This window comes from Pagrus pagrus (assembly GCF_965226575.1).
Source record: "Pagrus pagrus genome assembly, chromosome: 8".
Lineage (NCBI taxonomy): Eukaryota > Metazoa > Chordata > Actinopteri > Spariformes > Sparidae > Pagrus > Pagrus pagrus.
In genome coordinates, this window is record NC_140192.1 from 5,515,407 (window position 1) to 5,538,957 (window position 23,551).

Genomic DNA, 23,551 nt, shown 5'->3' on the forward strand with positions numbered 1-23,551 from the left:
CGGTTTAAATATTCCTAAAGTCTGCGTTTAAGGGGAAAGTCAAGAGATCTTTTTTTTTTTTTTTTTTTTAGCAGTAAAAAGCTCTGACCTTTTCTGATAAGGTGCTGTGGTCGGTCTGAAGCAGGAGGACACTCGTTCAACTTTATCCAGCCTCTTCGGGAGGGCGTGGCACCGGCTGCAAATAGAAGCAGATAAAATGGGAAGTTGGCATCCAGAGCAGGCAGACTGTGTTGACTTTACCTCACAGAGATCATGCAAACTGAGAATGGTGGATGAGGTTTTATGAAAGACCAAAAAAAAAAGAAGGACCCATGGGCCTGGTGCGTAAACTGACGTTGATCACATGGTTGCAGGCTGCAAGTAGGTGTCCTGGCAAGTTTTTATACATCCGACATGTGTCAGAATGGACTCAGGGCGTCAAACATCCTCCAAAGTTGCGCAGCATTACAAGGAACTGGAAAGTGAAGGATCCTGCCTCAGTGCCATGTCTCCAAATGGCCACAAGGGGGCAGGAAGGCCAGCTGTGAGTGAATGAGTCGTCTAAATGAATTATATCCTGGCTGGATTCAGTTTTTTCACCTTCACACTTCAACACCTACACCTTCTCCTCTTGCAGTTGGACAAAGGTTTCTGAGGGGACTGAGAGCTGGGTATTCTTTGTGTTAGGGTGTGATGTCAAGAATAGGTGAACACACATGGGTAAAAGTGAGCTTCGGTTGCACAGATCTGTGCTCATTATGAACCCAAAAGAAAGAAAAAATAAACAGGATATGAGATTATTTATAAATAGAAACATTAAATGAAAGATCATAAAGAGATGAAAACATGTAATAAACTTCTAAATGTTGTTACAACCTGGGGAAACAACTGAGCTCCTCTTCTTGAGCGGTATAATCCAGTCTAGAGAGAAAGCGTCAACAGGTAATACGACTCTTTTAAGTCCTAATAGGAGACTAAGTAACCTTACTAAGACTATACAAGTGCTGATAATAGCATAATAAACATATTTATTGTTGGTTTATATGACATGAACAAAAACATTTGCATGCATAGTGTTTTCATTTTGGATCTGGTAGATGAAAAAAGCATAGTTGACTGCAATAAATGTATAATAAAGTATGTATTCATCTTAATAAAGCAACCACAAAGGCTCATTAAAGGTTTAATAACACAATAGGTAATGGTATAAGTTTTTTATGAAGTGTTTTTTACGTGCTGAAAGAGTGCTTAAGATGCTGAACCCTTACATATTCTTATTAATGTTAATATGCATCTTATAAGGACTTAAAGGTCCTTTTTACCTGTTAACTAATGCCTATTGCGAAGACCTAATAGAAAGTGTTACAAATTCATGAATGGACAAATAATCAAATAATGTCTGTAGTCATCAGCAGTCACCTGTTTAAAGGGTAAGTTCATCCAAAAGATTGATTTCATTTTTTGGGTGAAGTTATCCTTTAAAACCCAAACAAGCACACATTAAAACACAGAATACTGTGAGAAGACGAGCAGTTTCACTCCTGATGTGAAACTTTTAAGGGACTCAAAACATTAAAAAAACGATTGACTGAGAAAGTGATAATGACAAACAGTGCCTGTGAATGTGTGTGTGTCCTGACGCTGACCAATCCTTTTTACATGTTCAGGTACAAACAAAGTTAGTGAGTTTTGGCTACGGCTAACCTTAATAAAATAACCACAAGCAGTCTTTCGGCTTTTTTGTGCAATTTACTCTGTTTATCCACACTCTTATCCTCTTTTTGAACAATGTTATCAATACATACAGTCCAGACTACTCTGTATCATCATGATTGCTTTGCAACAGGAACATTTACAAAAACCAGCAAGACTGAACGTGTTGTCATCGGCAGGAAAACTTAATGCAAACATTTTTCATTTGGAGTTGAGCTTTTCTCAATGGAGAATCGGGCTTAAGGGTTTTTTCTTCCCCGTGGTCTTGGAGGGGTAAGAGCGTCAATCTTTCAAGGATGTAAAAAGCACTGAATTTATCAAACGTGATGTATTTTCTTGGAATTGTTGGGTTAAATCTCAGTAGCTGCATGTAAAATGTAAATTACCAAAGATAACAGAGGAAAGGCAATTAGCCTAAATAATCTCTAAGAGGCAACTTTAACCATCTTGCTCGGCAATATGCTTGGGGCACATTCTGTTCAATTTTATAGAGCAACAAGAATCACATCTGTGTTCACTTTGACTTAACTTTCAGAGCTTGACAGAGGTTTGTAATACAAATTGGAGTTCGAATGCATGTGGCACAGACGTCTGGAGAAGCACTATGCTCATGCTGTGATGCAAGAGTCACAGTCCTGAACCCTGATGGGGAGAAACGATACAGATTTAAAGGCATCGAATTGACTATACTGTAGAAACGATCTCTGAAAGGAGAGAAAATAAAAATCAGAGTCGACATGCTACTGAAAAGAAACATGTTGCTTCATTCAGAAACATGTTGAAGGGGTGTGAGTTTATGGATACAGGACACATTTTACACAACTGTGACTGGAGATCATCATCAAATTTCAAAATGAGTCATTAGACTTCATATCTTCTTGATTTAAAAGGCAGAAAAAGCAGGACAAGATCTGTCTGCTTGATATTTGAACCGCAGCACAGGTTTCCAAACCGTGTGTGTCAGCAAGTCAACACCTGCTGGAAAAATCCAGCCTGATATGACTCACATGTGCTCCCTCAGTGTGATGATGTGAAAGTCCCTCACAAAGTTGGAAACAGTACTTAATACTGGCTCATATTTATCTGACAAAATCCATTCTGCATCTTTGCCAGCACAATATCTTCTTTTCTTTATTATCTGCTTTAATCCTTGTCTAAAAACATCTGAGATGACACACTCCATTCACTTTTTGAATCTCTCTTTGGGGCTCGTGGACGGACATTTTCTGTTCAGTGGCTTCAATGATCTGAAGTTTTTAAACAAGGATTTTCCCTTTAAGTAAAAGGGAACAACAGCAGGGACACAAGTTACTGATTAATGCAACAAGTGATCAACACTGAGAAGCTGGAATTTCAAAACCTCTCCTCTGTTAACAACAAGAGTAACAGTTTTTTTTCCTATTCTTCCCCGCTGTTGGTAAGCGGTTATTGTAAGACCTTCATTCACTTCGAGTACGCTGTGAGCCGGACTGGGTATAAACTTTCTGAAGTGGTCGTTGCCTGCCAAAATCAACCATCCTTGTTAGCAATTTCACCAGCTGGCTGAAATATCTGAAAACAACAGGACCTCCAGGTGAGGGCTGGTCGCCTGCCAAAGTGGCTGCGAGATGCCAGACCAGAGCCAAATGTCCCAGAAACACTCTGCAGGCGGCTGGTGGCCATTTGCAATAAGGCTGCACGATATGGCCAAAGAATCCTATTGATGATGATGATGGTTCACCATTTTTTACATCTGGAGAACAAGATGTGTAGGCGAGGGCATCTCTACAGCACTGCAGTATTTCATTATAACGCTGTTCTGTCACACATTTTACATTTATTAAAAAAAATTGCAGCTCCTTGTTATTTCGATATTATTTGGATTAATTGTGCAGACCTAATTTGGAGTCCGGATTGTGACACCTTGCAAACACATCAGGCAGTTCGACGCAGTACGACGCACTGAGGCGTGGGGGCTTTAAGACATGAATCTGACGCGACAACAGTATGAAATCAATAGAAAGAAGTGTGTTCTGATTACAATTCACTCATGATGTGTTTATAATGTCTGGTAATCACGTCATATCAGCTACATGAGCTACATTTCAAAGCTGTTCTCAGGTCTTCTGACAGCACAGAGTAACAAAAAAACAATCCTCCAGCTGCACAAAGGGACATTGTTGGCTGCACTAGCTTCACTTCTCATAAAAACACAGGCGCCTTGCATGAGACTTCGGAGGCACAGCTTATTCAATAAGGCAATATGTACATGTGAACTGTTGTGAGTTTTCTCTTATGTCGTCATCTCATAAATAAATCTTAAAGTAATACTGTACATTCTAATCACAATGGAAATTAAGTAAACCATAAAAGAAATAAAGCCCCTGTAAATATTCTAAACAGGCCAAATGGTTGAGTCTCTCTTTTTTTGTTTGCATGTTTGTGTACACTGGTCGGTCACTTATTAGTCTGACAGCCGCTAAAATACTGAATGTCTATCAGGGCGGAGTTTGCATGAGAGGGTTTAAAAGGCGATGGCATACCTATCAAAGAATTACGTCTCCTCCACCACGATTTTTATACAAAATCTGAGCCAAAGCAACATTTTACCTGCCTGTCATCCACCTCGCTCTAAATAAAACATCTCTCCTAGAGAAAGGTGTTTGGCAGAGGGGTTGGAGGGTGTTCAGGATCACAAGATGCCTCAAAGATAATCAATACTTATTGAGAAGTAATAATGACACTTAATATAAAAGAATAAGAATCAATGAGCGATGTGATTACACCTACATGTATATGACAAGTGCTCTAATGATTACAATTAGCCCTGTAGATTGGATTCTGCAGTTTTTTCCATATAAAAGTCAATTTAACAGACTGGCTACTGTAAGTACTGGCATACCAATCAATCTGTTGTTGGATAATAATACTCCTCTTTATACAGGTCTGAAGCTGAACAGCGTTTCTTTGCTGAGAGAGAAAAACAAAAACAAAAAAACACACGCAAAATGTACATTCTCCTCTGAAAAAAAGGAAACAAAAACAAACATGTAAATAACAGATTTTTTTCTTCCAAAAATGAATTAGCCATTAGACATACAAGTACAAGTACATAGATACATATTTTCAATACCGCACATTCAATCTGCCAAAAAAGTAATGATTACAAAGCCAACAAAGATGCTGCCATATATATAGAGAGATGTATGTACAATGATTATAGCGTTCATAATTGCACTATGCCTCAATAAATGTAAATTACAGGCTTATGTTCTTGGAAAAAAAAACAAAAAAAAAAACTTAAAGCAACTTGGGAATGAGGAAATCAAAGGTGCCAATCAGAAACAAGAAGGGCTCACTTTGGTACAAACTGAACATCAACACTCTTTAACGCCCTTTAATGTAGCAATCAGCCAAAGTTATCCTCCACTGCTATTGAACAGTCAAGTCAGCCGGGCTGCGATTGGTCGATTATAAAGACACAGCTGAAATGTGACTGGATAGTCCGCAGGCTGGGGTGGGTGGGTGGGTGGAGGGGCCGGGATTTGACAGTTCAAGCAGTTCAGCGCACTTGGTGGCGTCCTCCTCTCTGACAGCCTGCTAACGAACTCTAGCTGTAGTCAGTCCAAGCTGTGTGTGTGTGTGTGTGTGTGTGTGTGTGTGTGTGTTGGGGAGGGCGCCATCGTTGAACACTTCAGGAATGAGTTGGTCGATCAGTCAGGAGTCGGTCAGTGAAGTCAGTCGGTCCGATTCTGCTTCTCTCCATCTAAAGTAGTAAACATTGCAAAGTGGAGTCCGGTGCTTGAGTTGTTTTGGCTTTGGCAATAAATACACACGTTACCATAATAAAAAGTGTTAATGTGGCACAGTCGAACAAAATCTTTCAACAACATTGTGTCATAAATTATAACCTCCTCAACTCTCTTCAGTCTGTGTGAAGCAAACAAGCACTGTCATGATTCAACGTGCCTCCTCAACCGGTCGCCTCGAAGCTCAGACAGCATTTTTTTTTAAAGCCAACAACACTGAACTTTAATGGAGCTGAAACTGACATGAGACTCTCACTCGACACAAGACTCGAGCTACTTCCACACAAAAATTTGGTGAATCTGCTGTCACTCACACACGCTCTACTTATTGGACGGTACCAAAAATGCAATGTAATACTAATAATGATTGAAGTCAACACCAAATCGGTATGAAATAATTTAAAAATCACAGTTTAAGCCTATTCATCGAGAGAACTGCCAAGCTCTCATTTGAGGGAAAATGGTCAAGCTGTTGATTACAGATCTGTTTCATTATTCTCCTAGTGGGTAAACAGGTAAACGCCCAGGACGAAGCTTCAGACAGTGAAAAAAAAAGGAATGAAAACCTTTCTTCATCTTCTTCTTCTTGTTTATAAAAAGGCAGGAGGCAGGGAGCACATTGCATTTGTTCCAGCTCTGATGGACAAAACAAGCCACCAAAACCTCAAGTGCACAGAGTAGTTTCTTTCTTTCTCTCTCAAAAAAAAAGAAAATAAACAGAAAAAAACAGAACTTCACAATGCGCAAAGCCTAGAAACGAGGATCGTTGCTGTACAGTCAACAGCAAATCCCTCCCCAACCCTTCAGAGTATCTCGCCCCCTCTCCCTATATTTCATTACCTCCTTCTTAAATAGCAAGATAAAATTTACTTTGCTCACCCCTCGGGGTCCAAGAGATCAACAAATGGCAAATAAATTAGTATTATGCAACCATTAGATTTTTTTCTTGGATTTTCTTTTCGTGTGTGTGTGTATGATGTATCGTTTCACAGATTGCGTCAGTCAGTGTGTGTCGAGGGGCCTCCTGCTGGGCGGCCCCCGCTCCGCTCTACACCAGGTTGTACTCCTTTAGGTTGAGCTGCAGGATGGTGTCTTTGACGGCGGCAAAGACGAAACGGATGTTCTCTGTGTCGGTGGCGCAGGTGAAGTGAGAGTAGATGATCTTATCGCTGTCTGGGTTCAGGTCCACGAACATCTTGAGGATGAACTCTCGCCCTGCTTGGGCATCCCTCTGGGGCCCTGGAGAGGAGGGGACAATGCTACGTGAATTGACTTGTCAAGAGGGTACAATGAGCTTTTTTCTTCTTATTATACTATATGTTCTGTCATATGTCAGGCAGAATTTTTTTATTTTATTATTTGTAAGATACAGACATCTGAAAAACATCATGCAGCCTCACAATCTGAAAATATAAAATATTAAACTGTTATTGGTATTTAGGTATGTTTGCCAGCCTAATACAGGATATACCAATACCGGCGTGGACCACTACTGGTATAAGCCAATAACACCTTTAAAAAGCATAATAGCATTGGTCCAGTGTTGTTCTTACAGCTCAAGAAGAGCAGATTCAGATGTTTGAACTGTGTGTTGCTTCTGTTACTCACCATCATACTCTGGAAAGTAGTCAACCAGATGAGAGTACATGATCTTCTCCTCCAACAGGTCCTTCTTGTTGAGGAAGAGGATGACGGAGGAGTTTTGGAACCAGGGGTATGTGATTATCGTCCTGAACAGAGCTTTGCTCTCCTCCATTCGGTTCTACAGAGAGTGTGTGTGAATGTGTGTGTTTGCAGGGAGAAAGACATACAGAGAAACAGAGAAAAAGAGAGAGAGGGAGAGTTAATCAGTTAATTAAACCACAGTCTTTCATACTCATTAAGTACAGATTTTAATAAATGTTTTACAGCACCAGAGGGAGAGCAGTAAATATGAGAGGGAAGGGCGGCCATGTCGTCTTCAAGAGTTTAATTTCTCCACTTGCACTTCATTTCAGCGCTTAATTAAACAAAACAACCATTCGGAAAGCAAGCCTCGGCTATCACATCGCCAGCGCTGCGGCGTATTAAGAGGGCTAAACAGAAATATCTCCTGTATATTATAAAAACTAATCTAATGACGTCAGAATTCAGCGGACGTGCAGCTGCTTAGTCCTCTGTTTTCTGTAGTTTGATGTAACAAAAGAAGCAAAGGAAGGAAAATAAACATGGGTTCAAAAACGAACACACATATGAACACACAGCTGCTCATTAACACACTTGACACAACTGCTATATCCTTTTAAGAAGGAGATGGGGCCTGAGGCGGTATTCAAAACAGCTGGCTGATCATTTACAAATGCTTTCCAAGGGGAAAAAAAGGTGGAGCACGGCCAGGCAGGAGCAGAATCTGATTTCCATTGTTTTAAATAAGAAATAGCTTCCACATCAAAGAACAAAGCTTTTAAAATGGGCAAAAATCGTTTATGAAAATGTGAAACAAAAAGTACCACACAGACAATAATCACTTAGTTTGGTCATTACATTTATTTACTGTGCGTATTCATCACTCACCTCGTTGTCCGACTCCACCAAAACTTGGTCGTACTCGCTGAGCGCCACCAGGAACATGATGGACGTGACGTTCTCAAAGCAGTGGATCCACTTCCTCCTCTCCGACCTCTGACCTCCAACATCCACCATCCTGTCAGGGTGACAGCAGCAGCATCCAAAAAGTCAGAAATCAGTCGCTACAAGCACTGAAAGTTTTGCAAGCCTTTCTGAATGTTAGACACTTTTAAAGACAAGACGTGTGATGACTTGATTTCTGGGTGCGACTACTGGCAGAAAAGTCACTTCTGTGTTTATGGCGCCCCCTTCTACCATAATTCCCCCTTAGTGAGACTAAAGAAAACAGCATTTAGGAATAAGGTAGATAATAGATATGAGCTTTTAACATAACAAACAAGTGTTTTCTATGAACCAAAAACAGCGATTAAAGTATTTATACCAAACAATCATGTTTGCTGAATATATCTCTTTATTCACCTGAATATGACACTCTGCAAGTCAAACGGGTATTCAATGATGCCCGTGGTGGGGACTCGAACCCTCAACACATCCTGCTGGGTGGGAAGGTACGCCGGCTCGGCGATCCGGTCCAACGCGTTCAGGTAACTACAGACACACACACACACAGAGAAAATGAAGCTACATATTCAGAAATGTTCAGAAATTTCAATTCATGCTCAACTTATTTTGACACTCGACTCACTATTTGGTGGAGTCAGAGAGTTGGTATTCCCTCCTTCGGTCGTAGCACTCCTGGATGCCCGGGTCGTTCCATAAGCTCTTGATTGCATCTACATAAGGATTCTCCATCGTGCTGACCTTTTCTACATCCACCTCTCTTACGATGTTGGCGTTGCCCTGGAGGGAAGAAACAAAGAGAAAAATGTACTTAACAACACCGAGCATAAAAGTGATACCTCAACAAAACTGCAACTTTTTTTTAATTTTTTGAATATCAAAAGACAGCACCTATGAAAGCCAATCAACATACAGGTTACGCAGTCCTAATTATAACTGGCTTATTTTCTCCCTCACAATTTCTATATCCAGAACTTTCTTTACACCTCCAGGCTCAGCATGGACCAAATATCTAAAGCTCAAATCCTGCTGGGCCTATTAAGGGGAAAGTGTGGCCGTCCCAGATTCCGGTTAAAACTCTCCTGAGTCCCTTGACACAAGTTCAACGTGTGCCTGAATGTTGAAACTGTTTTATTACCATAAATCAGACCGATATTACGATATCAACATACTAGCAGGACTTTTATATTGCTCGTCTGACATTCATTTAGTTCGACTTCCTTCACAGTGTAAAGTCATTCAGCATGACTGAAGTAAAATACAATTATTGATGTTATACCTATTTTATGTGCTGTAATGGAGGTGGAGATGGCAGAGTAAACAAGTAAAAAAGTAAAGTATTTTATTTACTTACTTAAAAGTAAGTAAATAAAATAAAATAAAATAACTCAACGTGATGGTTTAAATGTGACTGAGATGTTAAGAAAAGAGTTTTATTTTTATAGTGCATCTCCTTGTCTCATAACAGCAACATGCCAGGTTTTATTAGCCTACGTGCCTGCAATCGTGCAGCCAGTGTAGACACGATCAACGGGTTTCATTTTCACTTCCTTTGTGATGTCAGAGGTCAAAGGTATAACAGTTCCCATTATCGTCTCATGACAGCACAGGGATGTTAATTATAAAGTCAGGCAGGTGTTCAGGAGTTCTGTTGTACTTTTTCATTAACACATAACTTTGCTGCTTGCTGTACTCACTGTACCCACAAGTATGGGGTATTTTTCACAAGTATTTTTCTTCAGTATATTTTTTTTATTTAGTATGTAGGGTATGCAGGGCTGTTTTTGCCTTTGTTATACAGCATCAGCTGAGAGACAGGGAAGTGTGAGAGAGACGAGATGACATGCGGCAAAAGGGTTTGTACTTCTACTTTCTTTTTAATAAAAAATGATTACGGCAGCATTATTTGTCACTCAGCACACTGGAGGGATGTACTTGGTTTTTACTGTGTTCAAAGTGGCTGAAGTTGCTGGGCTTCAACAGCACATTCAGTTTCACTCTTCGTGAGCATGAGGGAAGCGAAAGCACACGGAGAATGACGGTCCACCACAACGGCACAGTTGCAAAGAGGGCCTGTGCTCAAGTTAAATCTGAGTTGTGGTGCCATTTTAAATCTCGTGGTTTACACTAAGTCTTCTCTACTGCACACCTGGTAGACTTTGGATTCCCTTTTTTTAACCCTAACCCTTTTTTGACGAGTGATGAAATGAATGGGAGCCAACAGCAGATAGTGTACTTACTGATGTCTGTTTACAGAAAGGACAATGCGAATAAAACATTGCCAGTTTCAAGTGTTACTTAGTACATTTTAACCTGTTTTTCCTGTATATTATCTATAAAATATCTATCCACCAACCCCTCCGAACCAAATCCCCACGAAACCTTTCAGTGAACAACAGCATGCCACTGGACCATTGCCAGGCAGGCAGGAGCCGAAGCCGAGAGGTCAGCTGTCGTTTCTCTGAAATGCTCTCTGATGGCTCTGAAGACTACTACGCTCCACTTCCTTTCATTTGTCACTCTCAGAGGGAATGAACTGTGTAACTCACTTAGTAACTCACAAGCGAAAAAAGGAGAATAGAGACCTGCTGAAGTGAAAGTTTCAGAAGATTCGGTCAAAGTTGGTCCCTGTTGTGTGATTATACGTGCATACACAAACATGTGATGGAGGGCTAGTGTGCTGTAAGGACACAGGAAGTGTGAAAAAGGGACAGGAAGCGATTATGGACGGCTGCTCCGAATAAGATAGACAGCGCTCTAAAAATATACAACGACGCCGTGGCCTCTTCGTAGCATCTTTCTCTCTTTCTCTCAAATTATAAGTCAGTCGTTATTTCAGTTGAGACACTTGTGCGACAGAATCCAGTTTACCTTGTTGTGCTCGTACTTGTAGGGGATCTTGAGCGTTTCCGTGGCTCGGATCATTGCTTGCATGGCTGTGAAGATGTTCTGATAGACCAGTTTGGTGAAACCCCTTTTGTCCTCGTCTGTGTAACCGGCGCCGTGGATAATCCTCATCTGTTTGATGAACGTGCTCTTCCCACTTTCCCCAGTGCCTGAGAAAGTAGACAGGAAAAGAGGACAAATGAGCAGAGTTTATTTATTCTGTAAGGTTTTCTTTTAACGAGACAGCGCATTTAATCTCCAGCGTCAGCATCCACGCTCCTTAAATGGACATTTATTCATTTATGACTTTTCCTGGAGTCCTCCTGGGTAAAAAAAGGGAAGAGCGACAACATAACAGAAATCGTATTATCACAATAAAACAATGACAACAAGAGGAGAGTGTTTAAATTATTCAAACATGGTGCTAATCTTGAGTGCAATCAGAGAGCTAGTTCTACAGTGATGCAGTAAAAAAAATACCAGACCATTTAAAGGGTTCTAAGCATATTTTGATGATTATCAGGATAATATTGTGAATCGCGATTACTTTGGCTAGCAGGAATATGTCTGATTGGAGCTGTAAGAAAACATTGATGTGTCTGATTTATATGCCATCACTTTACGGGATACATGGAGCCAGTGATGTTAGGTATCCCATGTCTGGAAGGGGCTAAAGAGTGGAGCTAGTGGCCAGAAAACCAAAACAATGAACCAAAATAGGCTAAAAGGATCTGTAGAGGTCAGGAAATCTGCCGAGTGTGGTGATACTTCTCTGTGAGTTTTCTCCTTATAACAACCCTTAACATATTACACATTTGATCCATCGTTACTTGCGGCTTCAGAGTTACATGTAAGTTCAAGCAACACAAACTCTGAAAATGAAGATCTGGGAATGTAAACTATTTCAAAAACATTTTAAAATGTGAAGGTGTATGAAGATTTCTCCTGAGGGGAAAAAAAAGCTGAATCATTGCTCTTTGTAGCAACAGCCTATCATGTGCACACACATTTATACACACAGATATACAGTACACAAACACACATACAGTATGTACTCACTCACTCATGCACTCAGTCATTCACACGTATAGTATTATGTGCTGGCTTCTCTCCTCTCGGCCTGTTTGCTTGGTCTGGGGACAGACCAAGAACAACATCTCTCTCTTCTCAGTGGTGACAGGGACTATTTGGGTGTGAAGAGCCGGGGGTGTAGTTTCTCTTTGGTTCATTGAGAATTTTGGCAGACCCACACAACGGTCTTACTTAACCTCACCGCTAACTCTTGAAAAACTTGGCAGGAAGCAGTGTGTGTGTTTTGCATAGCGGCGGCCAAGAGACGTGCTGCATTCCTGTGAGTAACCTACAGACTCTGTTGTAAAAGTCTGGCTGTGTTACACTCCTTTGTACTGTATATTATAAACTCTATTTTCGCCTCCATACTGTGGGCCCACAACACAGAGTAAGCGCTTAACTAAACCAAGCTACAGGTTATTGCTGAAATACTATAAACTCTACGGAAACAGCATTTCTTTTGAAGGGTTGCTGACTCAGAAGCCTGAAATGAGCTGGGAAGGTCGTAACGAGGAAACTGGAGTCAGCACAATTACCCCTGAAGTGCTCTTTAGCCAAGCACTTAACCCTTTAGATCGTATTTAGAAATTCAGTTTATAAAGTGAATGAACTAATGAGGAAATGCAATTGCCAGAATAAATGTTTGCAGTTGCTTTGGTTGCAACTTTACGTTTCTTTGGTTCAATTTTCTGTTTTATCTTGTGACAACGCCTTGCTTATGCTCTGGTTACATTTAGGCACTAAAAACACTTTGTAAGGGTTAGGAAAAGATCACGTTTTGGCTTAAAATACCTGTTTTTGTTGCCACAAACACGGCTGGAAATTGCCCCTTGGTATCTTTAAAAATATCCAGTGGTGTCACACGTACACATGTTGAAATGCGCTGGTCCCTCATAGAAAATGTCCACTGGTTTCATGCTTACATATGGTCTCTGGCTGGCCAGCCTTCTCGCCTGTAACTCCACTACCATCCCCTCCACTTCCTAATATAAAAGTCAGGCAATAAACATGTAAAGTAAACGTGATATGACACCTTTTGTAGAAATGTCAATATGGTACGTAGCCTATGACACCTGCAGATGTGATTGTATCAAAGCTACCATGCACACAAAAGCATCAGAATATACTGTGTTTTCTTTGTTTAGTTAAGGTGGCTGTACACACAGATCTCCTTTTTAACAGACCAGGGCAAAGTTCGCACATGCTCGCTCCATTTGATTTTGAATCGGATTTCCTATTTCTTGTTAGTGCAACATGCTAATGCTACAAAAACACTACTGCATATCCTTTGGTGCGCTTTCAAATATTCACCTTGCAGCACCAAAGGGTGAGTTGGACCCGTGACCACGTGTTGTCCACCCACACACCACTCTGTCCACCCATTCACATTAACCTTGATGACACATACTAGTGGCTGCAGACCACAAACAGTGTTGAACAAGAGTTAATGCCTCACAGCGTCCGCCCTAAAAATAGACGCATTCTATTTTTTAAAACAGGCAAAGTGGAACAGTGAGTAATCTCAAAAACTTAAATTAACTGTGCCAGTGGGTTTTGGATGTGTACAGGCACAAAGGATCTGAGCTGCTCGTGGCTGTTCAAACAGAGAAAGAACCCAATGTCCTCAAACAGGAAGACGCGTGCGAGTGGTTCATAAATTCATCCATTTATGACTATTGACGGCCTCTAATATCCCCAAGTCTGACCTGATAAATGGACGCTGACAGGGTGCAAAATTTACTTATTGGTTCACTGGTCAAACGGTTAGGGAATGTAAAAATCCATTGCAATTCAGGTCTATATTACATAAAAAAACAATTAATTTCAAGGCAGCCGAGTCTGCTTTTAAAGGTTGAGTATGTGGAGTAAATGTTTCTCTGGGGATCCACCCGTTCAAGAATGTGTTCCCCAAAGATGAAACTTAATTTATAAGCTACTACCCTACAAGGCTACGGTATTTTGTACAGGCTCCCCAAGGCTATAAAAAAGAGAAGTTTTTACAGAATTGTGTGACCAACAGCTAAATTAGTTATAAGAAAAATGATTTAAAAGCTTTAAAATATTGAGGAAAACAATTTCTCCAAAATAATTAAAGATTGCTCGACCACGTCTGTGTCCTGATGGGTCTTCTCTTTTATACCCATGAGAGAGACGCTTGAAAAGATAGAGACACAGCGAGGATGACTAAGTATGAGTATGTGCTTGCCATTAGAGGCTGCTGAGTCACCTTTCAATGTGGCGACCCAGGATTATCCTGGCGTTTGTGGTTGGTGTTGATGGATCGACGTTACACCTGAAGTGAGTGTGTCTGATCTGGCTCCACAGCCGGAGGCCAAGCCCCAGGGCTCGTGACTGTCGGACTCAGAGGGCAAAGAAAAGGAGAGAACCCAGACTTCTCTTCTCAGACAGATCTTCAAGGTTGTACATTTCAACAACCCCTGAACGCACCACCACATCAGTGCCAGCTATGCACAGAACTGACTCAAGAAGAGAGAGACACCACAGAGCAGAGGGCAGACAAACTCCCAAATCCTCCAGTCTAAATTACAGTGTGTCTCTCTTAACTACAACCTGTAGCATCTGTGCAGAGGTCAGATCTGGAAAACATAATATTATTTGCTTCAGATTTTTCCTGTGTCAACATGGATTATTGGATTATGATTATTTAGCCCTGCTTCTTGCCCACTGATTCGACAGTCCATTATTTCAAAACCCCAATAGTCTGAAAGTTATTTCAAAGTTATTTCAAAGTTATTTATTAGTAATATTTTAGTATATTTGGACGTTAGGGCTGCAACGAACCTGGCAGATATTTCCACAATTTCTTGATTGATTGCTCTAGTCTACAAAGTATTTTAATAAAGTGCAAAATGCTCACCAAAACCCAAAGACATTTACTTTAATAAATGACAAAGAAAAGCAGCAAATCCTTGAACTTTAGAAGCTGGAACCAGCAAATGTTAGACATGTTTTGCTTGATGGAAATATCTCTTAAATCGACTAAACGTTGAAGCTGTAGTGGACGAAAGGATTGTGGTTTCTGTTAAAATAAGTACATCACTTACGTCACTCAAGTTACCTCCATAAGTGTCTGTGTATCATAGAGTGTGAATTGAAAACAAATGGCCTTCAGAGTTGGTATTTGTTTTCATACTGACAAACTGTCTGACAAAGGTCCAGTGGGCCAACGTAAAGTAGTCAGACAGTGAAACTATAGGATTATCAAATTGCTTTATATAATTGAAAGTTGTTTACATAATTCTAAAATACACATGTTCAGGTTTTAATCTGTGGTAAAGCAGTGTCCTGTTGAACTACTTTGCAGGTCAGATCAGTGATGTTTAACAGTCTATGTTTAGTTATAAATCCCATAGAAAGAAACTGAACCTGATGTTTTGTTGGGCAGTTGAAATTCTTGAAAGATGCTCGTGGAAATGATCTGAGGAGTCGGTTTTGTTTTTCTCTTTCATAGAGAAACTCTCTCGTGGGTGTCAAATCGATTCTGTGTTAATGGCAGGCGGCCTTGAGGCAGCACCTGCAAATCTCCAGGCAAAACACAAGACAGAGACTTGAATTCAATAAAAAAATACTGCAATGTACCCACGCTGCTTACCAGACGGTGATTTCCACCAGCATTCAAAGTGAGCATATCTACATGTTAGTGGGAGTTGTGTTAGCTTAGGACAACTATGGGAGTGCCATGAAAAACCTTGATTATACTGGAGATAATGTTAATACTATGACAAGTATTTAACTGCATTAAAGTACGGCATGAAGACTGGTTGTAGTAGCATTGAATCACATTGTGAATTAAAAAAAAAAATTTAAGCCTTCCCCCCTTTTTCTGCACTTTCTAAGACTGCACTGCTAACTTACTTGGTCACATTCATACAAGAATCACATGACATCTTCAGTGCTTCCTCTCACAATTACGACCATGCGTTTGTTAATCACTTGTTAAAAGTTTGCGGTGGACTTTGTTCGGTCGCAGCCTTGATAAAGTTCCCACAGCTTTTATTCGTCTGATAAAAGCAGAAGACAGTGATTGGAAAGATCAACACTTTTTTTTGCAAATATCTTTAACAGCAGATATGCAAAAATGTGAGCGCAAACATGTGGATGAAAAATGCTGTAATGCTGCCATGATTTAAGAAACTGCTCAGCTGTGCAAGCCTCGAACTAGCCTAGGCAGATACTTTTATGTGACTATAGAGAGGTAATGCCATGATCTAAGTTGTTCATAACTGTAACTTCACTTTCAGATCCTCATCTGTCATCCCACTTGTCGATAATTTTCTGTGTGTAAGTTCATAAAAGGGGGGCAGGCATCGTAAACTAGGTCCAATGTTCTCTCGAGGCTTTGAACTGGGCTGTGCCACTTTTGTAATTGAGCAATTTCAGATCAATTAAATAGAGGGAGATGGGCCTGATAATTATTCATGTTTAACCCCTTTGACTGCTTAAAACTTCAATGTTGAATAAATAGGAGGTCACACAGATGCGATATACGTATCGGAAAGTTCTTTGCAGCAATTATATGTCTGGAGCCCGGGCTGACATATTCAAACAGATTAAAAGTTCAAAACCTTAAAATATTTAGTTCACGATCACAAATTACACATTTTAAAAGCTGCAACTAACAAACGTTTGGAATTTTTTTGCTTGAACAATGACTGAAAACATTACTCCATTGTCAAAATAGTTGCCGAGTCACTGACTAATTGTTTCAGCTCTAGTAAAAACAAAACAAAAGAATTATAGGTATCAACAGTATCTAAACAGGGTTGCCCTTAGTGGATATAAAACAATATCCGACCACTTTGTGAGGTTCATTTGGATTAAAGTTAGTAAAAAGAGCTGCCATCTAAGACACCCCACGCTGTGCATGTGTTCACTTCGCTGTGTTGTCAGCAAACATTTTCCAACGAAGCGAAGCGTTTCTAGTTACAAGTATTGTATTCGTGATCCACACAAACATTACACAATCATGACGTTCATGAGAATTTGGAGGCTTCGATCTGAAATGGACTGCAGTTTTTCAATGTTGTCCGGTCTGAAAGTACTAAATCTGAAAGAATTTAGGCAAAAACGTATTCACAATTTGTGGAAAATGTTTTGATATAACTTTAAATTCATGCGCCTGTGCTCACATACTGCTATAGGGGATCAATTTCAGCTGGTTCTTTCCAAGATGGCCCGTCTTACTGTTATTCTGCTTTGGCGGACATCGATTTTTACTGGACTTTTCCTGAGTCACCTATCTTAGTGAAGCCTTTAGTATCTCTGACTCATTAGCAGGCTTTAAACCACTTCTGTGCCAGACAGCTCCTAAGTGTTACACTTGCAAACCCCCCCTTCTCCCCCTCCCGCTGCATCGACTCCTCCACTTTGTGACTAGTTATGCGTTCTTGGTTTGCTGCCCAGGTGAAACCTGTGTTAATTTTGGTACATATCCCTTTATCAGTTTACAACACCCTAATGGATATTAGGTGCACAAGGAGGATGGATGATATGCTTTCAGCGTTTCTTAAGCTTGCTCATTTGTTGTGTTGTGTGGGCTTCAATGTACACAGTCCCTCGTGGATATAAAGCAATTAGTGGGCTTGAAAGACTAGAAGTGAATTAAGAGCCAAGATGATTTGTGAAAAAAAAAAAAACAAGCGAGGGACATTTTGAAGAATTGAGAAACTTCCAAACTTGACTGGAGAGTTTTGTGCTAGATCCCACAGGACATTAAGCAATTAGTGAGTTTGAAAAACCCCATAATACACTGATAGCATATGGGTTACTGACGCCATACAGAGCGCGCACAGCTTTTCTCCAGTTAACTCTGCCACAAGTGGTGGAGTGATGGAGTCTGTATGAAATGTACACCAGTGGTGCTGAGAAACTATGTACATTTACTCAAAATCCTACTTCAGACTACTGCCACACTCAACTCAGAAGAAAATATTGTACTTTTCACTCCACTGCATCTATTTGAGAACTCGATTTACTAGTTACTGCGGATTTAGTTTAATAATACAAAATCTAATCAACAAATACATTATGATGTATTATTATGGATAAAGATATGACCTCATTGATCCAGATGGGAAGCTTCCCCGCAGATAAACTATATAAAATAGTCGAACCACTTTACCAGCTTCAATGTTGGAGTAATGAACACATTAATGCATTAATAATTCAATGATATCACATACATTATTCTGAAATGCCATTCTCCGTAAAGACTACTTTCACTTTTGGTACTTTAATTGTATTCTGACGATAAGACTTTTGCACTTTTACATGAAACAAATATTATCGACGCTGCTGCTTTTACTCAGGTATAAGATCCGAGTGCTTTTTCCACCATGGATACATACAAACAAATGCATTCACTGTGAATCCATGGCTATGTGTATAAGCTCATATCTTTAATGAGCATGTTTGTACGTTTTAAACATACAAGAGTCTATTCTGGGATGGAGACTCAGACTCCATCCAAGTTTTTCTGGAAATCTGTTCTGTAGTTTTTGTGTAATCCTGCTGACAAACCAACCAACTAACCGACAAATGGACACAGGCGAAAACATCCCCTTCTTGGCTGAGGTAACTATTTTATAGGCTCAGATATGCACGTGTTGGTATGTGCGCTTCTCCTTTCCATGATGGTCTGTATCCTGGTTTGGCCTGGACCGTATTCTTATCACATTTCTTATCTATACTCCAGTCAGCCTCTGAATGACTTAAATTGTCCCTTCAATAATTCACCACACAGCAACTAGGACTAACCAACCCTCTGACAACAACTATACTCATGAGTCTTAACAGTATGTTAATTGTTACTAGAAAATTCATAAAAGTTATATGTGTTTGTTGGAATAAAATCACACTTGTAATCCATCATTACAGGAAATCTTTTACCCTGCTACTTAATGGATTGTATCTCCACTACAACTCGATACTCAGACATTAATTGTGAGCATCCTGTCATTAAAGGCGTGCTACTAAACCACTCTGAAATATAATAGCCTATACTGAGAGGACTGACTGATAAGCAGCCACCACACAAAAAAAAATAAATATTGAACATGAGTCATTAATTCTTCCGTTTGAATCATATGAGAATAGTGAGTAATCTTTGAATGAATACCATATTGTGTCTCATGAGTAGCACTGTTACGTCCTCAAACTTCCATCGCTTTTTGGTTTGGGTCTTTGGCTGTTTACTCGTTTACATAATGGGCAAATTGTTAGGTATTAAAAGAGATTAGAGGGCAACAACAACACAATCATTTGTCCATAGTTAACAGGGGCGGAGGTAGCCGGCTCCTTCAAATCCTGTTAAGGGGGGATTCATTTCAGGATTTCGTAGGGCAAAAGGGGAAACGTTCTCCTTCAGCCTCTCATAAACCCCACACGCCTTCATTAACACGCAGGCTAGATGGCGTGATCTCAAGCCCCGGCCTTCTCCGCCACCTTCTCCTCCGAGGAACTGAGCGAGGAGGGCACTGGATCAGGAAGAGAGGGTTTCTGGCACCACTCACCGCGGTCATCACAACTAATGGGCTTTTTGTTGCAAATCTAATTAAAAACGGGATGGTGAGTAGATGACTTGTTTTCCTCAAATTTCTCCAGTATGACTAATACTTCTCGACAGGATTGCCAACACCCCCCCACCCTCACATCTAACGACCCCACGCTGTAAATATGCACAGGTACTCCATGTCCATGATATTTACACACCTTTTAAGATGTTATGATATTTTAGGTTGAGGTGTGAAGACTAATGTTTTCTCTCTGCTGTGTGGAATGATTCAAATGCATATAAAAGGCGGGTCCTTGAACATACCATCACACATGGACATTTTCAGTGATGATCTGGCTGGTATGACAGACAGTGAGCACCCATACACTGATATATTGATACCTCAGTGCCTTTTTCTCTTGTGAATAACAGTGTCCGGCTGCCTGAGCACCAGTAACCAAGGGTTGCTGGAAGTTTTGCTTTTGCTTCAAGTCTCTTAAAACGAACAACTAACTGGTTTCCTTTTAAGAAAAATCGACATGTTTTAAAATCTACACAGCATACTACCAATACCACACTGGATTGTGTAGTTTGGGGGAGTTTAAATCATGTTTAAGGACAACACAAGGTTTTCCAGAACATTCTGCTTTTTTCTCTCAGCTTCTGAAAACTGGTCCAGATTTTCCAGGTTTTTCCAGAACGCGTGGGAACCCCTTTCCAAAGATGGGGAAAGCCCGCTTCCAACCTAGCTCGACACCTATCATATAATCATTGCCAGGCTTATGCCTTAAGCTGCAATGCTGCCTAGATTACTCGCAATAAAACGCTAGACTTTGGCCCGGCTGATATCTGACACACCACCTGGATGGGCTCTCTGTAGCTGGGGGCCACACAGGCTGCTGTGAATGCACAGAGGAGGGGGTCAGAGTGACTTGATGAGCATTTGTTTAACTGCTTGTTATTCAAATCAGGTGACACACCGTGAGCTCTATAGGCCTGACTGGGTTAAGCATCTCCTCCCTCTGCTGACCTGCCAATCTGTGCGCTCCACTCCCGACATATTTGCAGCCACCCACTCCCCAACTTCACTCAGGTGGGAAGTCCCACTAATAGACCCCCACCTTCTTCTACCTACCCGACATAGGTATTTCTGGAGAGAGGAATTTGGGCTCTGCATCTCTCTCCCCTCTCCTCACCTCTCCTCTCCCTCCCCCCGTGTGTTCCTCCCTGTCGAGCTTACCGAGAAGCAACAGTTTCAGTTCCCGGCGTGCGTCCCTCTTATCCCGGCGGAGCTGCCTCTCGATCTCGTCGTTGATCCGCCTGGCTTCTTTCGCCTCCTCGCTGAGGCAACACGCCATTATGGATTCCAGGGTCATTCTCGCTCCTCTCTCCCCTCCTCCTCCTCCTCCTCCTCCCCCAAAAAATAACACTCACTTTTCTGCTGTTTTTTTTCCTCCCCTCTCTCCTTTACTGATTCATTCAGAATTCAGATTCGAGTCCAGAAAACATGAAAACAAAAACAGGAGGCCCGTGAATGCCAGATAACGTCCTCATACAGGCCTGGCGGTGGTGGAAATTACGCGTGGACGCCCTTATAATGAGCGTGAACAGCGCACAGATTGTGCCGGAGAGGGAAAAATTAAGATATTTGAGAAATGATTGACCCCCAGCCCTCCCTCCCCCCTGTTTCGGTTCGCTTTCCGGGGCCTCCCGACAGCTTTTTCAAAACAGTGTCCGAGTTGAATGATCTGTGCGATCTTAATTGGTGTAATCTGCTTTCCTCTACTCAATATGATCAACAGATCCTTTTTAAAAAACACATCCTCCGTGTGGGATCTCGTTAAGCGTTGCCATCCGTGCCCCGGCCACCTCTGTCTCTCTCTGTCTACAAAGTCTCACAATTTCTTTTCAATCCGAAAACCAAAAAAAAAAAAAAAAAAAAATCCCTTCAGTTCAAGTGATCGTCCGTGGGGTGTGGGCGACGGGAGAGAGAGAGAAAAAGAAACACATGCGTAAAACTGTCGCTTTATTTTTCCAATGGCTCGACTCCCGGGCGTGGTAAGGCAGAATATGGCGGACTTTCACTCCAATCCGCTAGGCTGGGATACAGTACAGTTATCTCTGGTGTGTGTCTGCTTCAGAAAAGGAAGAAAAGCCACAAATAACACCGCATTTTTTTCAGCCGGAGCTCTCGGCGCCGCAGCAGCAGACGTGTATGTATCCCCGCGGTGTTGCGTTAAAAGGCGTCCACGTCTGAGGAGCAGCGGGGCTGAGACAGAAGGGAAAAAAAGGAATAGACGCCGTGTTGTTGCCTCCTCTCCCCCGGCCAATCTTCTCCTTTTCCTCTATTCTCTTCATGTATTTTTATTACAGAGGCCATCCACTCCTCCGCTGGCAGGGTGACGTCGGCCTCCCATCGACTAGGGGGGAGTGTCACGTCAAACACACACACACACACACACACACACACGTATTTATACCCCCAACCTGTGGAACAGAAAATGTGCATGAATGGAGGAGCTGAACTCATTTCTCTATGGGCAGCATGTGTGTAATAGAAAGGTAATTCCACTTATATTGCTTTTTCGGCTCACTGTGTGGGAGAAAGTACTGAGGAGTCACTGCAAATATACCTATGACTCATGTTGTGTGTGTGTGTGTGATTGCATAGTAGTCAACTCTCCCAAGGTTGAAAGGTTTGGGGGTTTTTACAAATCATCTTGGCTTATAAACTTCAGACTTTCGTCGTTCATTGAAGCCCACACAACACAACAAATTCAAAGTGTTAAATCCATCCTCCTTGTGCACAGCCTGTGTTGTCCTAAATATTCCCTTTGTACAGGTGTAAATCACACAACCCCATCCTGGGAAATATGTGATTTGTAACTTCAGTTATATGAATAACAGGCAATAAAAGCACTTGTGCCCTCGCAAGGCTCATTTATGCTCAACGTTACGGATAAGGACGGCGCCTTCTGTCCGTACTTTGCGTTCATCTGTTCTGAAAGCTGGAGGAACTTTTTGAGGAGAGGTTATGCGAGTTGGTGAGAAGTTTTAAACATCTGTATGATGGGACTTCACTTTGGTACAGAGACAGGAAGCTGCAAGGAGACTGGATGGTGGTCAAGGAACATTCATGCCGACGTGAAGAGCACACAGAAGTATCTGGGCCGTGACGGCTACAACGTTTGAAACTGACTTTTATATTTTTGTACGTAAAGGGAGCAACGAGCCTTTAGGCCTCGGCAGTGGCATGATACAGGTAAAGCTGGCTACAAGGGAATCTGAGTCTGTTATTAGCTGACCTCCAGTAAGTAGTCAAACAAAGTATATGTTAGACATTTCTTTACTTTAGTGCCACCCTAGGCCCCCTTCTGGACACGCCCCTGGATGACTGGGCTAATACTTTTAGTGTCCTTTTTCAGTGATTGAATCTCTGTCTCAACAAAATCATCATATGATACGTTCGATAAATGTTCTCTTTATTGCAGGATAGTTGGACTGCGTTATAAGCTTTGCATCCACCCTGTTTAAATGTTAGGCTACATAGATCATCTCTTCGATCTTCCTTTTACAATATGGAGAGCTGTACAGCAGTTGTTAGCCACATTATTCTCACAATGGACCCACACACTTAGAGATTGGTGAAATGAGTAGATGGATGGATGTTAGAGGCCATATCATATATCCACTGTTTTTTTTCCATTATGATCATCCCTAATGCTGTTGCCAAGTTATCAGTGATTTTTGCCCACTAAATATTGGAAGGACAATCAATTAAATTATAAGTCAGTGTATTATGATGGGAACTGTTTTGTTCTGGGTGGGTCCTTTCTCTAAATGGACGTCTCCAGGCCAATCCACTGAGAACAGTAATGAGCAAGCAAGCAACATGCTTAATTTTTCTTTTTGGATCCTGGTCAGAGCCATGGCTGACCCGCTTTATAGGCCAGTTTTGGTTTGAAGGCCCTTT

The 23,551-nt window shown here is 41.2% G+C and overlaps 1 protein-coding gene across 1 annotated transcript; it reads right to left on the minus strand.

Moving 5' to 3' along the window:
* Positions 1–4,722: 4,722 nt before the first annotated feature.
* On the minus strand, positions 4,723–21,973 carry LOC311261554 (guanine nucleotide-binding protein G(q) subunit alpha). The gene is made up of 7 exons (XM_084360310.1): positions 20,819–21,973; positions 10,980–11,164; positions 8,734–8,888; positions 8,508–8,636; positions 8,034–8,163; positions 7,089–7,242; positions 4,723–6,719 (listed from the first exon to the last, which is right to left on the minus strand). The coding sequence occupies exons 1-7, from the start codon at positions 20,952–20,954 to the stop codon at positions 6,529–6,531; spliced, it is 1,080 nt and encodes a 359-aa protein (XP_084216436.1). The 5' UTR covers positions 20,955–21,973; the 3' UTR covers positions 4,723–6,528.
* Between the last annotated feature and the right edge of the window lie 1,578 nt (positions 21,974–23,551).